Here is an 18,411-nt window from a genome sequence, read left to right as displayed (position 1 = left end):
AAATTGGATTGAAGAAAAACTTGGTCTCCTTTAGTCTTTCTGCATTACATCTGGTTATATTAATTAAGTATGGCCTGTGATAGCAGGTCCTTTCATAATTTTTCTTCTTCTTTTGACTCAGTTTTGTTACCATTCTGTATATGAATGTACAGCAGTAGTACATAGAAGCTTTAAAACATCACATAAAAATGGCTCTCTTTGGTACAGCAGGAGAGGATGATAAGTATATTCCCAGAGCAAAGCATAGGGTGCTGTCTTTTGGTTCCCTCCAGGCTAGGCGTGCCATTTTGATGAGGTGGAAGGCTGCTGCCCCGCCCTTCCATGTTCAGTGGCTTGCTGATCTCATGTCGTGTCTCAGTCTGGAAAAGATCCACTGCTCCATCCAGAACCAAAAGGGCACATTTGATAAAATTTGGGGTCTCTTTCTGGAAAACCTCTCTAAACTTCAACTTAAGGATGTTCCAGCTGACTAACGGATTAGCTTCTCCATAGTGGTCTGATGTCTGTCTGTGTTAACGGGAACGTGAAGCTCAGTGATGTTGTAGCTAACTTCTGTGTGGTTCTTATGGAAAGGGTTAGTTAATATCATAATCCCTCCCGGGTTGTGGCTTTTGTTATTTTGTTGGCGGGGGGGTCTTTTTGGATTTTTTTGTTTTGTTTTTTTCTCCCTTTTTATTTTTTTTAATTTTTTTTTTCTCATTGCTTGTTTGGTAAAAATTAAGAGAGGAAAACAATGTTGCAACATGAGAAGTTCTGTTTTGTATTCATTGTAAACAGTTTGTGTTTTCCGACTTCTCAGGTGTGGTACACACTATACTTCGGCCTCAGTGTAGCAGTCAGTCAAACACTTAACACCTACAAAAATGTCATGATCAGTGCTACTAGAAAGAACTGATGATGAAAAACTTCACTGTGTCATATTTTTCTAGGTGCCTTCCACTTGTGAGTAAGCTTCCTCACGGTTGAATGATGGACTTGGAAACGATCTTACAACGCTTCAGTAAATGATAGGCAGGAAAACGATTGCTTCTCTAAGACCATTGCTGATGTCGTTCCTTCTTGGCATTGAGTTACCGCACACATGAATGTTCCTGACTAGCAAACTCCCAAAACTTTTATAGAGGCGCTCACACTTGCTGATGAAATGTTAAATATTTGAATTTAAAAAGGGTGAAATTTTATTTTACCATGACTGTATATTTGATTAAGTATTATGGTTTGTTTCAGTCATAAGTACCTTAAAAAAGTAAAAAGGCCTTTCACAAGTAAAGACATTTTATGTGAAATCAAATTTCATACTTTTTAAAACTTCTTAAGAATGCATGGGAACCCTGATTTATCTACCTCATGTGGAGACACATAATTACATTCCCCTTTTTTTCACACAACTAGATTTCCATTTGCTTTGCAGACTTAAGTGTTACTTTTTACTGCCATTAGCATCGGTGGAGAATAAATCCAATTTAGCCAGAAGTCAGCAATCATGTCAGTCGTGACGGTGGTTATCAACTTTCTTCATTAACCCTAACCTTGCGCTTCATGCTCAGATGTTTGATGCTAAATTTGACTCTTTTGAACTTTTCTACACAAAATGAATCACTGGAGTGCCACCGGTTTGAGTCAGTGGAACAGGGCAACAGGAGGTGAATAGAGGTTATTAAGCCTTCTGGCAGAAAGCAACAGGTTCTGAAAATAAGTCAAGAGAGCAGTGCTGGGGGAAAACCATTAATCTTGTGAATTCATAAGTGAAAACATTTATTTTGCCACTCAATCTGCTCTCAATGCTGCTGTTTCTTTCCAAACTGACAGCTGCTCATTACAGATGTTAAATGTTAAACTAGATCCATTTAAATAAAGCTGAAGAAGAGCATTCAGGTATGGCACTGTGCCATAATGAAGGAGACGAGGAAATCACTTTAACTTTGGACCAAAGCAAAGTAAAATTTGTTTTCCCAAATTGAATAGGCTCTGTAATAGACTGAACGGCTTTCTAATTGCTGCTTGATTTGTTGCCATTCCAGCTAAAAATGGAGTTTAGAGCCAAGCCAATTGGTTATGTATTTCCTGATTCAGAAATTTAAATGCATGTAAGTTGTGAGGAGACAGCAGACAGTGTGTGCTGACGGCATCTTTAGGTGCTATTGCAAAAGTACAAATGAGAAGTGCCAAAAGAGCCAAATATTGACAACACAGCATTCTGACCTGTCATCCAAATATGGTCCCTCTAGGTTACCAAATAAAAGCATAGCCAAAACACTTACATAAAAACCAATGTGTGACATCACTGTGATGGTGTCCATCTGTTATATACAGTTTATGTGTAAAAGGTATTCCCTCAGCAGACGGTACTTGTTACACTTAAAGACAATTTTAAATCAAAACTCTAAACACGACCTGTCCAGACGAGGTTATGTGTTGAGGGTAAGTATCATGGTGATTCAGCCAGATAGCCACAAAGCTTCCTTTAATCTCCCTTCATAGCGCACACCTCAAATCCCCCTATTATCCTCTATTTAGGTTCAGGATTAATCCAATCCAGACGAAGTAGGTGGGTAATTATTCACCCCATCACAGTAACTATTACAGTTGTTTTTAACTCCTAGTTCTCTGCAAACTGGCAGCTCTGTCAGCTGTCAAGTGCTCTTTGTCTTTTTATGAACTTGAAGACGAGCCTAAAGACTGAAGCGACCTGTTTCTGAAAAGTGGTTCCTTATTAATAGCTAGACAAACATGTGGCACCATTTTTAAGTTATGTTTGACCCAGACCCAAAGGAAAATCCTCCCCTGTTCTTGAGTGTTAATTTTTTTTAATGAATGGCGATATAATGATAAAGAGGTAAAACTTACAGCTGTACATAGTTAGGGCTAATTTTGAGCAAGGACAAAACCTGCTATTCACATAGTGAATAAAGGTCATATTGAACTGCTTGTACTAATAACACATTCGGTTGCTTTTTACCAGATACACATAAAATTACAGCTCAATTACGATGACAGTGAGGAAAAGTTAAAAACCTACTGATTTCCAGTCCAAAGTCTTTTGGCTCTTCATGTACAAATGTTTTTCTGTTTCTGGTTTAAATCCAGTTTGAGATTAGAACAAGTTCTCCTTCTTGTGAACTTGCTGTGACTTATCTTATTTATGCAGTCGTTTAAGTTTTCCAGGAGGTAAAATGAATTAAAACCTGCAGACAATAAAGTCATCTCACTTTTGCCCATTATTTCGCTGGTGCTTTGACCACAGGTGGCACAGCTGGCTGCCTGAGCATGAAGATTGCTTTTTTAAAAGAATTGGTTTATCAATACTCAGACATGAATTTTGAAGCCTTGAAACTTGCTCTTTTTTCATGTGTTTTCTTGTATCACTGTTCTGTCAGTAAATAAGAAGTCACGAGGAGAAATCTGCACCAAAATCTGATTTTGATCCAATTCTGAATAAATTTCCATTTAACAGAACAGTTTTGTTGTTGGCCGAATAACAAACAAACCAAAACAAAACAAACAAACAAAAAAACAGAACTTTTATGTAATGGAGTCATATAATTAGTTTGACTCAGCATTTTTAACCCAGATCCGACCCCTTACCTATTTCTGCCACATCCAGGCAGTGCTGCTTGGAGGTGTAGTTTCTGTGGGTGGTTACGGCGGTCACGGTCAAACAGTACACCGTCCATATAGATGTGTGGCTGCTGTCAAAGTGGCAGCTGTTGGGGCCACCAGTCACATAGTCTGGACATTCCAGTTTGGCTTCCTTCCTTCACAAAATCAAAGAAAAAAACCATTTAGACAAGCACTAACAAACAAAAGGGAAATCAGTAAATTAACACTGGACATCTTTTTAAACAATACTTGGACTTTCTTTTGTTTTTGGCCTTTTTAACAGTCTAATTTTGTCTAATTTTTAAGCAGGTTTGCAATAATTTATCACAGTTATTGGAGCCATCATGAAGCCAAACATCCAACCAGAGTGCTGAAGAACTGTTTTCAGCCAAAAGAAGAACAAGGTATCCCACAACAGATGGTCTCACTCCTGAGGACCTGAGGTTAACACATGGAGATTACAGAGAGAGAGACACAAATTCTGGGGCAAGTTCTCGATCAAACCCCAAACCAAGACTGAATCCAGTCCTGACCAAGTAGTCCCAACATCTGAAACCAGCTTAAAACCAGCTTAAAACCATTCTCAAATCAAATCAAATCACCTTTATTGTCACATCACATGTGCAGGTACACTGGTACAGTACATGCGAGTGAAATTCTTGTGTGCAAGCTTCACAAGCAACAGAGTTGTGCAAAATACAATAACGTGCAACAAGCAAAATATAAAAATGGTTAATCTAAAAAGTAATAAATATATGTACCATATATAAAGGTATATACATTACTGAATGTGTGTACTAAATATGTTTTTCTACGTGTGTGTGTGTGTGTGTGTGTGTGTGTGTGTGTGTGTGTGTGTGTGTGAGTGTGTATATACATGTTTTACAAATGAAATAGAGTAAACAATAAAATAAGATATATAAAATATAAAATATACAGAGGTAGGTATGTGCAAAACAGTGGCATTAATGTACAGTATGGAGTGCATAATGTTGAAGTTCCAGTAGTGAGGGTGAGGTGTCTATGACGTGTTCAGCAGTCTGATGGCCTGGTGGAAAAAGCTGTCTCTCAGTCTGCTGGTACGGGACCGGATGCTGCAGAACCTCCTTCCTGATGGAAGTAGTCTGAAGAGTTTATGGCTGGGGTGACTGGAGTCCTTGATGATCCTCCCGCTTTCCTCAGGCACCGCTTCCTGTAGATGTCTTGGAGGAGGGAAGCTCACCTCAATTATCCGTTCAGCACACCGCACTACTCTCTGGAGAGCTTTGCGGTTGTAAGCGGTGGTGTTGCCATACCAGGTGGTGATGCATCCAGTGAGGATGCTCTCAATGGCACAGCGATAGAAGGTCCTGAGGATGCGGGGCTCATGCCAAATCTTTTCAGTCTCCTGAGAAAGAAGAGGCGCTGCTGCGCCTTCTTCACTGTCTTGTTTATGTGTACTGACCACGTAAGATCCTCAGCCAGATGTACACCAAGGAAGCGGAAGCTGCTCACTCTCTCCACAGCGCGCCGTTGATGGTGATGGGGTGTGTACTCCTCTGCACCTCCGGAAGTCCACTATCAGCTCCTTTGTCTTTGCGACGCTGAGGGTGAGATGGTTGTCTTGACACCAGTGGGTCAGGCGCTGACCTCCTCCCTGTAGGCTGTCTCATCACCGTTGGTGATAAGACCCACCACTGTAGTGTCGTCCGCAAACTTCACAATGATGTTGGAGTTGTTAGTGGCCGTGCAGTCGTAGGTGTAGAGTGAGTACAGGAGAGGGCTCAGTACACACCCCTGTGGAGCACCAGTGTTCAGTGTGATGGGGATGAGGTGGTGCTGCCCAGTCTGACCACTTGGCGTCTGTCAGACAGGAAGTTAAGGATCCAGCTGCAGAGGGAGCTGCTCAGTCCTAGATCCTGCAGTTTCCTGTCCAGCTTCGAGGGAACGATGGTGTTGAATGCTGAGCTGTAATCTACAAACAGCATTCTCACATACGTGTCTCTCTTCTCCAGGTGTGACAGGGCAGCATGGAGTGTCAGGGCTATGGCATCATCAGTGGACCTGTTGTGGCGGTATGCGAACTGTAGAGGGTCCAGTGAGTCGGGTAGTGCGGAGCAGATGAAGTCCCTGACCAGCTTCTCGAAGCATTTGCTCACGATGGGGGTCAGGGCTACAGGTCGCCAGTCGTTCAATGCATTCTAAAGAAATGGCCAAATCAAAGCCCCAAATCAGGTTCAATGTTAGGCTAATGCCTCAAATTGATCTTAACCATAATATTTTAAGGAACTTTTCTATATGGAGCATAATGATATACTTATATTTAACCTTATTAGCATGCTTGTTTTCAGTCCCAGTGAGGGTATTTCATGTAAATACAAAGTGTGTAATGACAGTTTAATATATTAAAACACAAACAGCAGTGAGGTGTGCCTGCAGAGTGTAATCTCCCTCTCTGAGCTGTGACTTTATTCCTAGCTGCTTTGGTGTTTAGTGAGGTTTTGTCTTTTTTTATCAGATAATCCCTGATCTACATTTGTTTTCCCAAACAAACATACAAAGTGCAGCAGGAGATGAAACAACAATCAGTGGGAGCTCTGAAGCCACGTGGAGGTCAAAAGCACAATCCAATTTGTCCTGATTAGTGGCAGCGTTTTCTTTGCTGTGGCTGCCATCTGGGCCGGCTGGCATCTGTCTGAGGCCACGTGAGTCTGCGTTCAGGATTTCAGAGCAGCTTGGAAATATTGACGTCTTAAAAGCTTCCCGGTGACGCGAAGCACGAGAAATCAAACTGCACAAACTCACCTGACCCAGAAACTTCAGTGTGCTGCTGAACTGGGGCTCCTTATATAGTTTCACAAGGCTAAAACAAGGCTCTTATTGTTTGTTAGGGTGGCTGTTTTATAAGGTTTTATAACACAATATGTTTAGCATGAAAAATGCGTTCAGTTATCCTCATGTAGCTGGTAACAAATTCACAATATCAGCCTCTGGAATGGGAATAATAAAGCTATACCAGATTAATGTCAGATGTGATGTCGTGCCTCCTGAAATGCCTCCAAACACTAATGTGAGTTAGTTTAAAGCCTTTTAGTCCCTCTTATGTCAACAACTCGGTCTCAAACATATGCACCAAGGCCACCAGTCAACACCTACTTCTACTGTTTACTTCAGTCCTAGTTAACTGTGATATGTGGAGTTCATACTCTTTGGAGTAGGTGAGGATGTGGGTGACTTCCTCTCCGTCTGTCAGGTTGCTGAGCGGATGCCACCAGCAGGTGAAGTCCTCCATGTTGGGCGAACGGCAGAAGTAGATGTGAGGCCTTGTCGTGGTGCCACCAGCCGCCTCTGTGGAGTCACACATGGGTGGAGTTAGATGAAGTATGATGAAGTTATAGTCTGCTCACCGCATCTTTTTTCCACAAGCCCCTCAGTTCAATTCATTCTGTCTGTAACAAGCCATTTTAGCTACTTCCTGTTTAAGGTCATCCTCCCTTTGACCTAACATTCATTTGACTGAAATATTTGGCCATATTTGTGCCTGTGACATCATACAGAGTCAAGAGTAGAAAAAAACTGAACCTGATTGTCTGAAGCCTGAAATTTTGCTCACAATGAAAACCTGTATATACAGTGACCTTCTTTGTTTTAAACTTGTATGTATGACACACAATAAGAAATTGCAGATTAAGTACAGTTTAAAAGCATTTCAGATGACTGCTATGGTGCAGAAATCATTGATGATTATGCTAACTATCATCCAGGTTATCGAACAGGTTAAAGAAACATTTGTAGAAATGAAATGTGCACAAGATTCATAAAGAACTCAGGAAGTACTTTTACTTTTTGTTTTGTAGATTTAAGTAATGCTTTTGTCTTTTTAATGTATGTTAATCAAGAAGTAGGACAACTGAAGCAAACATGGCCCATGTGACTGCAGCAAACTGAATACTATTGCAATCATTTCTAATAACACGTCCTCTCTTTTTTATGATTTATTGAGAGCAGGCTGATGATAATTCAATTCCTTTCAAATTAAATATAAAAGACAGAGACAGAGTGGGCATACAGCTGTGCTCCACAGTAACTCTTTGATCAATAGGCTCTTCTTCAGGCACAGCTGGGATTTTGGAGACTCACACTGTGAATACAAACACAGTGCTCTCTAAAGCATGACTCTCTTGCACAAGCAGAAAAACAACTGGCCGAAAACAGGGGCAGACAAATCAATCAAGCACTCGTCAGCCACACGTGAACAGCTGGCGAGTGACAAAAACCAATCACCCTGCACAAAAAAGGAGGCAGGAAAAAATGTATTAATAAATAAATAAATGTTCAGAAATAATTCAAATAAATGAATGAACATATCAGTTGAATGATATATAAATATTTATGGATTTATTTATATGTCTGAAAAAAAAATGCACGTTGTAGTTTGTGTCCGGGCGTGAACTTTATTGGGAGGTTTGGGTTTGTAATGATTTCTTTAAACTGATCTGTTTCCAGGGTGGCGTGATTGTACAGCATTTAATGACTTTAAAAACATGAGAAGCAAGTTCACAATTTTGAATTTATTTTGGAATTCTCTAATCCACAGAGGGTTGAAGTTATACATACAGACTCAAATATATACTCACTTAAATCTTTCAGTGATGCTGAAGGTTCTGCAGAGTCTTTTAACTTTTTAAGGCTTATTAAGTTCTCGTTAGCGATCATTATTGACTACAAGTGGTTGATTCATTGTTAAGCATAACAGCACTAATTAACAGCAATTAACAGCACTGGACTGACTAATACTCAGAACAACGGGAAAATTCAAGGAACTCAGTAAAGATTAAGATTTGCAGATTTACACAGGTTAGGAATGTCTCTTGGAGCCATTTTGTAAACAACTGGAAATTCCAAGATGATCAGTTCAACATTTCAAGAATTTGTATCTGTAACTTTTTAGCAACACCTTCAACTTTGACTGAAATTTGCAGCTGCACACATGGACAAGCCAAATGCCTTCTGGAGAAAAGTTTTGTGGTCAGACAAGAGAAAGATTGAGCCGCCTGGCCACAATGACAAGAGTTATATTGGTATATAGAGGTACATAAACAGTGTACCATCTGGCAAGCATGGTGGTGGTAGCATCATGCTATGGCGCTGTTTTGCTGACAGTTGTACTAGCATATTACATAAACTGGATGAAGGAGGACTACCTCCAAATTCTTCAGCTTCACCTCAAATCAACAGCTAGATCGTCAAAACTTCTCCAGCAGAACAATGATTCAGACAAAAACAAAACAAAAACCAAACAGTCTTAGTCTTTTCAAAATGAGTAAGACTAATAAAAGTCCAGGCCCTGATAATATATGTGGCTGGGTGCTTAAAACATATGCTGAGTAATTATGCAGTGTTTTTTCTTATATCTTTCTTTTATCACTTCAGCAACTAAAGGTTTCCAGAGGTATGGAAAAAAATCAATTATTTCTCCAGCCGCTAAGACCACAAAACCTACATCATTAAATGATTTTAGGCCTGTCACTTTAACATCTTTAGTGATGAAGTCTTTTGAATAAATGATCAGGAAGGAGATCCTGCAGCAGGTAGAAAAGCTTATCGGCCCACTACAATTTGCATACAGGCCTTGTAGGGGTGTTGATGATGCAGTGGTCACTCTGTTAAATTTCCTATATCGCCATCTTGATGGTGCCAAAGCTCATGCTCAGCTCTCATTTGTTGATTTTTCTTCAGCTTTTAATACTATCCAGCCACATAGCTTAGCTGATCAACTTCTTAACCGTTTAAACTTGATTTTAATCTTGTTGGCTGGATTTTAGACTTTTTAACTGACAGACCTCAGTGTGTGAGAGTAAATGGCTGTTTTTCCAAATAGCTGAATTCTTATACTGGTTCACCACAGGGTTGCTGTCTCCACTTTACTATATAGTTTTACTGAATCTGTTTTAATGTTCTGCATCATTGCTTGGTATGGTAATATGTCTTTTAACAATAAGGCCAGACTTAGCAATCTGGTTAAAGTGGCTGGTCAGATTTCAGGGAGGTCTCGGGTCCAGCTTGTGGACTTTTATATCAGGCAGGTGCTGAGGAAGGCAACCTCTGTCATGTTACGCTCAGACCATCCTCTCTTTAATGATTCTCAGCTGCTTCCCTCCGGTCGTGGGTATAAAGTGCCTCCAGTGAAGACAAAGAGACATAGCGTGTCTTTTGTACCTACTGCTATAATCATGGTTAATAATACTAAACCATAAGGGTTGTTGCCATTGCACATTGCATTTTTTATGAAAAATTTGGGATATTTTCTCTGGGCTTTGTGTTGTGTTTGTTTGTTTTTGTCTCTCTGTATGGACAGACTGCAAATCAATTTCCCACTGGGGACAATAAAGTTATCATTGACCATTGACCAAAAACAAAACAAAAGAAAAACAGATAAAATCAGTTTCTTTGGGTGGATGAAGCAGGCTTAGATTAACCTTCTGGAATGAACTTCCCAAATCCCCAACCCCATCTATATTGACATTTTGTGTACCGTGCTTTAAACCCAGGTCTGTGCCAGAAAACCAACCAATATAAGCTAACGCTACCAATTCTGCCAAGAAGAGGGGTCAAATATCCAGCCAGAATTATGAAAGAAACTTGTTGAAGGCTTTTGACCCTGTGTGGATTAGAAAAAAAATCTAAAATAAGTTCAGACTTGAGCACCCAGTGCTTGTTGTATGCTGTGCAATCATTCCACCCAAAGAAATCATTAAAAGTCCAAAATTACCATGAACTTCCATGAAAATTCTGACCATCAATGTGCACATAAAGACATTTTTTCCTTTTCTATTTAAAATAAAATAAAATAAAAACAACAGAATAAAAGAATCTTATAAATGAAAAATGTATTGTTTGCTTGTTTGCATTAATTTAATCTAAGTTTGGGACAAGGGAACTTGTCCCAAACTCACTTGAGTAAACCTGTCTTTGTTGGGCCACGTCTATTCATTTCTTTCTATTCTTGTGTTTATTTATACTGTCTCAGCCCAGCTTAAGAACAGCAACAAGGAGAGGGAGACTAGTGAGGTGGTGACTTAGGACAAAACCTAATGTATTGTAAACATATTATATATGACAACACAGCATGGTAGTTATTAATAAAACACTGTGGGAGCCCAGCAGTGTGTCAACTTTGCCTTTATTACACACAAACTATTAAATCATGTTAAATCATTAAACGATACCTGCAGGGTCCCTGTATCTCTGCCACATGCTGTGGGCAAACGTCCCAGCTACTATTTCTGCAGATGTAATCACAACCATTTCAAAGTACACCTTAAGACATTTTGCATCTAATAAAAGACGGAAACTAAACCCCACGTTTCTTATCATAATCTACACATGAAAGAAAACTTGCTAAAAAAATTGTTCACCTCTTTGTTTTCGGTATCTCCTGAGCCGTTTTTGGCAAACTCGCATTGCTGAAACTAACAGGCTGAAGCAGCTTCGGTGCCAACACGTGCGAACTGCTGGAGGGAAAATCAAATCTTTCGTCCCAGTAAACACATGAAAGCATCTAATGAAAAAGCTGTGACTGACTGGATAATGGAAAGGTAACGAAATGGCTATCCAGTCAGATTGCTAGATCTCACACTCACACCCCCCCCCACATACATAAAGTGGGAAACAACAGGGGGGAAAATCAATTATCCAGCTGTCATCTCTCCTCTGCTTCACCTCGACAAAATCCATTCTCTAATTTCATCAGTTTCTACCTCAAACACACACACACACACAATTATCCAGCCCATCTCTGTCTGATAGACTGTTAGTCCCATGACTGTGATTTAAAGCAGCGCTGGAAAATTGATTAGCGTCTGAAAGCAGAGGGAGAGCGGCCCTGTCTGCACAGACAACATGCTGTTTGTTATAAATTTTGAAAAAAAGAAAAGATCAACGGCATCATCCAGGCGATGAGGTGGCACTGAGCACTGAGCACTCTAGGAATTAACCGAGTTTATAGCTTTTTTATTTTAGGCGCCTACTTTTTGTTTAATCAAGCAATGAGGCAGAAATCCCCTGCCTCCAAAGAAACCGAGTACATCACAGTTTTATAATTGCAATAATTCAAAGTATGCTACACAGATTCTTTAATACAGGATTACAGGTTGTGTATGAAAGGTTTCTGCAGTCACAGTGCTGTTAAATAATAATCAAAGCTCTGATAGTAACGGATGCACACAAACAGCAGATTGAAGTTTGTAACTCGAAGAAAAGTAACTTCTCTGATACTGCAGCACATCTTTACCCTCTGGAGCTCTTATCTAGTGGTTGCTGATCGGGCCTTTGCTGCCCTCTTCCCTCAGCTGTGGAACTCCCACAGACTTTATATAAAGATGGACGTAGCTATTGGTTTCTGGATGCTGTAGTTTGAATCCTTTTGGCTGCTGTTATTTTGGTTTTATAGATCCAGAAGTGATGATATGTGGATGAGAGAGATGAAGTGCTCAGTTATCAGCTAATGTATAAAATGTATGAGTGCAATCCCCAGACTGAGATACCTGCTAACGAGTAACTGCTGTGTCCTGTTAAAGATTTATTACATGAAACATGGAGCTGCACAAGACTTTAAATATAATTTTGTGCTGGGTAAATCTTTTGCAAAGTGGAAAAAACATATTTAGACTTTTTACTTGTGTAAGAGTTACAACAACAAAAGTCACCTCAAGACGCTTATATATATATATATATATATATATATATATATATATATATATATATATATATATATATATATATATATATATATATATATATATATATATATATATATATATATATATATAGATATAGATATATATATATATATATATATATATATGTCTATATATATAATATATAGACATTTTATTAAGCTATAATTATTATCATTCATTAATTGATGTGTACACATCTCTTTAATGTTCCACCTTGATCTATAACAATAAAATTAATCGTCAGAATAATAAGATGCTGATGCTTAATCATTTTTAAGATAATATTTGTATCAAACAATAAATTTAGAAAGCTCTGCACACCTGAATCAATGATAGGTACTAGAAATAAATAAATAAATAAAATTAAAACACATCAATTTTGACCTCCGCTCTCTGTCTCACAGACCATAAGGCACAATGAAACATTCTTTTTCATTCAGTTTCATCGAGGTCATATAGATTCATATAGACTGAGGTCATAATCTATATACTATATTTTTTAAAATATAATATTTGTTAAAGTATAATGGAGTAAAAGCAAAGGAGTGTTAAGCAGCATAATGAAAAAATACGTAAATTAAATACAAGTACATTAAACTAGTACTCGAGTAAATGTACTCAGTTACACTCCAACTTCTCTGGTGTTGGGCACTATAAGATTAATAGTACTCTTTTCCAATGACATTGGTGGGGGGCACTACAGGGGCTCCCTCTAGGCACGCCCCTGCCAACAGCACAAACACTCCAGTTACTGAGTTTAATTCTTGCAGACAGAGCAGCCACAGCCACCTGTGCCACCATCCACCTCTGAAACACAGCGACCACACCCCTAACTTTTAAGCTTCACCTGTATCCAGACAGACGCTGCATAAACGAGTCAGCATATTGTTACTGTGTACCTGACGTGTGAATCTTGAACAGTTATCCATGACCAACTGCTACAGAGCAACAAAATCAGGCACTCCTGATGTCTGTGTTATCATGTTAAAGCAGGGCCTCAGTTGTGGTGATTAATGTAGTGAAACACTGCTTGCCCGATGAGATGACGCTGTGGGAGGCGAGCAGTAATCCATCTGAGAATTCATGGCGCTTCAGTCTGCAAGCAGCAGGGAAACAAAGGCCTTGTGTTTGCTGTAAGAAGCTCAGTGAGCCACGCTGCAGGGACTTTCTCATGAAAAACCAACACTTCTCAGAAATAAATCAGCTAAGGAACGCACGCTGGGCACCAATAACGCTGGACAAATTTCTACCTGCAGATGCACAGCAGTGCTTGTAATTTAATTTTTCACAGAGAATGATATCCGGCTTTAATTGCACCAACAGAAGGAGAGAAAAGAAAGAAGGCGATTCTTAAAGTGACCTAGGTTAATATATGAAGATATGAAGAGACGTCAAAGGACCAGCCTCGTATTTACATGATACAGCTGGAATATAACATGATTATTTAACCGTAGCTGTAAAGAGAAGTCCTGTTTTGAGAAGAAGCACCTCTGAATACATTTACTCTGGGCTGTCTTGTGTGTTATCAGCACATTCATAAAAAAATTAGTTTAACTTGGTTTCAGATCAGTCTGTGCTTACACTCGCGTTATAAAGGATGGAGAGCATAACCTTGGAAATACACCTGCACAGCTGAATCTCATTCCAGACAGGCAGACAGCTCCTCAGTTCAACTCCAGACTGCGCCTGTGATTTCAACAGAGGTGCCACACTGTGTTTCAGAAGTGTACCAGAACTGGCTCTGCACCAGTGTAGTTAAAAACAAGTGCTAAATTTATTTTTGATGGAAATCTTAAAGCCCTCTCAATCTGCACAGAGCAGAGAAGGAGGTCAGGAAGTCAGACAAAGTATTACCAGAGAGCATCAAGTCAATTTTCAAAATAAAAGGGTCCGAAGAGACTAAATTCTCTCCTGAAATGATTCGAAGCAAAGTGCATCAGAGACGTGATGACCTGAGGTCTGCGCTACGAAGCAGGATTTGGGTTTATCCAGGTAACTTCAGGGTTAATCCCGGGTTTTCAGCATTACAAAGGCCGTTCACACCTTACTGGGGTGCATCTCCATGGTAACTTATGCTGAAGGCCTGATCTGCTCTGGAGGAGGTTATGCTCCAGATTAGAGATCAACAGGTAGAAAATCACCTCCTGTTGACCGATCACTTCCCTGCAAAAATAGCATGGCCATTTCTAGAAGATCCCTCAGACATCTGTGCACGGAGTGTAGGAGGGTCGAAAGAAATCTAAATTCGTCGATGAATTTTCTTTTCCTGATGGCTCATACTATGATCACAAATGTCCTATTTCCCTAGCAACTTATAAAGAAATGTTTGGTCAAGGCTTTTGCACAGTACTGCTTATAGTGCTTATTTTTACAGGACACACCAGCATCTGAACTGGGACTCAAACTGGCAACCTGTGGATTGCCCAGATATATATATATATTTTTTTTTCTCTCTGTGTCATATGACTTTTGAAATTTTAGAAACAGATGTCTATATATAAAAACCATCTAATTTTTCCAGATTGTGGTGAAATTATGCAAAATGCAGTGACAAACATAAACAAAAAGAGATGCTCCTGCTGTTGATCAGAAGCAGGTCCTGCTGTGTGGCACAGGCAGTCGCAGCTTTTTAGCATTTTGGAAAAGAAATAATGGCTGAGCCTCCCATAAATGTCAAAACAAAATCAGACATCTGGATATGAAATAAAGCAAATACCAAGTCCAGCCACACTGATTTATTGAATGCCAGTTACACACACACACACACACACACACACACACACACACACACACACACACACACACACACACACACACACTGAAGACATCAAACTAATTTGTTCTGACATTTGTCAAAACCGTTTTCGTTGTCAAATGCACAAACAGCCGTCTGAGTAGAACAAAGCCAGACAAATTACAGAAGGCTGATAACACTGCAGGGTTAGAAGTGTTTCACAGCTAAAGTTTGAAAGGGTGAATGAGATCACAGCCATATGTCATAAAAAAGAAAGAATATATGAAGGTTTACTCGTAAGCTTCCCGGGATATTAGTTGTGCAGAAAACAAAATGTCTATAAACACTTCCTGCATGAACCTATACTGCTGTTTCTGAGCCAGGAGTCAGTCAATTAAGCCTGTGATTTCTGAAGGAAAATGTCAGGATATCTATCAGTGAGCTGAATGCCAAGAGAAAGCATGTGAGTCATACAGCAAGAGTTCAAAATTAAACTTAAAGTTCGGAACTTGCCATATTACTTGATTCTGATTGAAGCAAGCCACTCCTGTTACTGAAAATGACCAACTCTGTGGTTCAGGACAGGTACAGTCACTGAGAGGGAACAGGAGAAAATCTCTGCAGGGGACTCAAGATAAATACTGCAAATTAGCTGTTGTCACCATGCACCAGCGTGCAGGACTGAAAACTGAAACCCTTGCTTAATGGCCTCCATTAATGTCCACTCGAGGCTGGCTCCAAAAGTGACTCAATCCCCAAAGACTCCCACATTAAATTGACCAGCTTTACAGCAAAAATGAACTTGTTTACAGCCTGATACAAAAAATAAAAGGCTTTGCTCTCCATATGGATAATTTCCACATTCATAAAAACAGTGTGTTTGTGTGTATGGGACGGGAGGGGAGTAATTGGAGTAATTGCATTTACTGAACTGGACCTTTGGATTGAGTTGTGCTATTAGTGCTTTTTGGAGCATTTTAAGTGCAATTATCTAACACATAATGTGTCTTGCTGTGCTGGTACGAGGAGTCCATCCAGCAAGTGTGCAGTGTAGGGCTTTTTTTTTTAAATCTATGCACACAGTATCAAAAGAGAAGCATGGAAGAAGACACAGCGCTGTGTGCTTTCTTCTGTAAACATCCCCTCGTAGACAGTTGGTCACTAGTGGACATTCCTAGTTCCAGTTGCCTAGGTAACCCCCTTGACTATCATGACTCAGAGACTGAGGACCCAAATGCAGACTCATGAAACAAATTGACAATGGACCATTTAATAGATCCAAACAAAATTATAATAGCTTGAAGAGGCAAGCAGAATCCAAAAGCTTCAAAAGCATGCAGGGAACACACAAGGGAGGACAAAGGGAAGCCAGCATTATTTATAGACACACAGGGTAATCAGGTAATGGTTGACAAGATGCAGCTGAACATAATCAGGACAATCAGAGAAGAGGAGAGAAGTAAAACAACATCACAAAGAACAAACAGACAGGAAAACCAACATCAAAACAGGAAGTCAGGGAACAACTAAACAGAGACAAGAATGAACTTTAAACTGGAGGATGAGATTAATTAATCAGAGTAATTAATGTCATAAAAACGCACACACAGAAACTTGTGCTGAAGATAAACGAGAACTCAAGGGTTGAAGACCAAGTAGTCAATGAAAATCCAAGCCTTAACTATAAAGGTTACCCACAGGGCATAGCAGTGACATGTCATTACCTATGGGTTACGTTATCTGCAGTACATCACTGCTGTCAAGTGCCTTCGGAAAACAGCTGTTATTGGCAAATGCAATCAGGTGGTGATTCAGCGAGCGCTTGATTTGCTATTGTTTTCTGTTCCCTTGGCCAAGCATGCATTTTCAAAATAAGTTGATCTTTAAATTATCATTATCGGTTATCGTGGGAAGCTAAATTTGATTATTCATGCAGCTGTAGCTCCACACTGTGTGTGCCTTGTGTGTTTCTTCAAATTAGTTCAGATGCAAACTAACCTATCAAAACACCAAAGTCTAAGAAAGACATTAACTGAGGAGGCAGTAGACAAACAACTCTCATTCCTGTGAATGAGAAAATACTGCTTTTGTAGTTGCTTTGGTTGGTAGCAGATTGCCAGGGTTGCTTGTAGTTTGCCTGAAAGTTGCAGATTTGTCTGCAAACACTTGCAAGCTACTCACCAACCGGTGGTAAAACTCTGAGAGACTGCAGTTGATGGTTCCTGAGGGATCGCTGACTGGTCTCTAGGCTTGTGTAACTGACACCGGTTACACGCGTGGCTAAAAACTGTTTTGCTGTTGATAACACTGCACCCTCTCATCCATATATGAACACTTCTCCCTCCAAAAAGCCAATAAAGAAAAAGCCAAAACATGGAAAAGTAATTGTTTGAGCAGAGTTGGTTTGTTACACAGAACTGAAGTTTTCTTTTGCTGCCATCTTTTGTCTTTTTGTCTCCTAAGGCATTTTGTTTTCGATAAATACACTTCAAATGCAGTATTGAATTATTCACTCAGTGGACCCCTGGAAGGATATCTCTTCTTCCTCAATGAAAAGGAAGTATTCAACACATTATAAAAGCTGAAGCACAATTTTGTAACTCAAATTGCAGCCATGAGATAATCTCTTATTGTGCTGTGCGTATCTTCAAACACAACCATTAATTCTCACCTAAACGTCACTCAAAAATCAGATCAAAAAGACACAGACAAAGTGTGTTTGTGCAGCCTAGAGATAAACCCGTGTGATGCTCTGAAACATAAGCAGCCAGCAGGTGTGTGAGTCATCCTTCCTCTCCTGCTGAGGTATCGATGAGCTGCCGACATGTCCATCTGAGCGGAAAGAAATTGTCAAACTCAGCTGGCAGCCGTCTGAGCCTGATCCCGTCAGACAAAGCTGGTGCTGTTCTGAGTTTATTTTTAAATGTTCACACTGACTCCAATGTGAAGGTTACCGCAAAAAATTAACTGGAAACTTATCAAGCCAATTGAACGTGCCCATTACGGGACTCTCTGTATGTTTTAAATTGTTTAAAGACATGAACTCAGTAATCTTGAACAAAGCTGATGGACTGTCCCTCTTTGCTAGTGATGAAGATGGATTTGCATGCAACATTTATTCCCTCCCCAATGGGAGGGAGTATGTTATCGGTTCTGTCTGGTTGCCTGCTTGTTACCCGTCTAGGCTCCACAGTTTTCAAGATATCATTTTCAAATTGTGTGATGGTAGATACCAATAACAGCTTGAACTGAACTCATTTAGGTGAAAACTGGGTCAAGGTCACACCAAATATGAAAATCTATAAAAAGGTTATATTACCCACTACTTTTTACAGATCATCTTCAAACTTCAAACAA

At 39.7% G+C, this 18,411-nt stretch overlaps 1 protein-coding gene across 2 annotated transcripts in view; it reads right to left on the bottom strand.

Annotated features, from left to right (window-relative positions):
- Window positions 1–18,411, bottom strand: part of LOC116325326 (prolactin receptor-like) — a 52,096-nt gene that overhangs the window by 7,506 nt on the left and 26,179 nt on the right. For both annotated transcript variants that reach the window (XM_039606792.1, XM_039606794.1), the window contains exons 3-4: window positions 6,786–6,927; window positions 3,586–3,755 (exon numbers count right to left, since the gene is read on the bottom strand). In XM_039606792.1, the coding sequence (XP_039462726.1) occupies window positions 3,586–3,755; window positions 6,786–6,927 (312 nt within the window). The remainder of the gene's footprint in view (window positions 1–3,585; window positions 3,756–6,785; window positions 6,928–18,411) is intronic.

This window comes from Oreochromis aureus, linkage group 23, assembly GCF_013358895.1.
Source record: "Oreochromis aureus strain Israel breed Guangdong linkage group 23, ZZ_aureus, whole genome shotgun sequence".
In the NCBI taxonomy this organism is placed as follows: Eukaryota; Metazoa; Chordata; class Actinopteri; order Cichliformes; family Cichlidae; genus Oreochromis; species Oreochromis aureus.
Note: the sequence above shows the minus strand (reverse complement) of the source record. Positions and strands in the feature narration are given on the sequence as shown.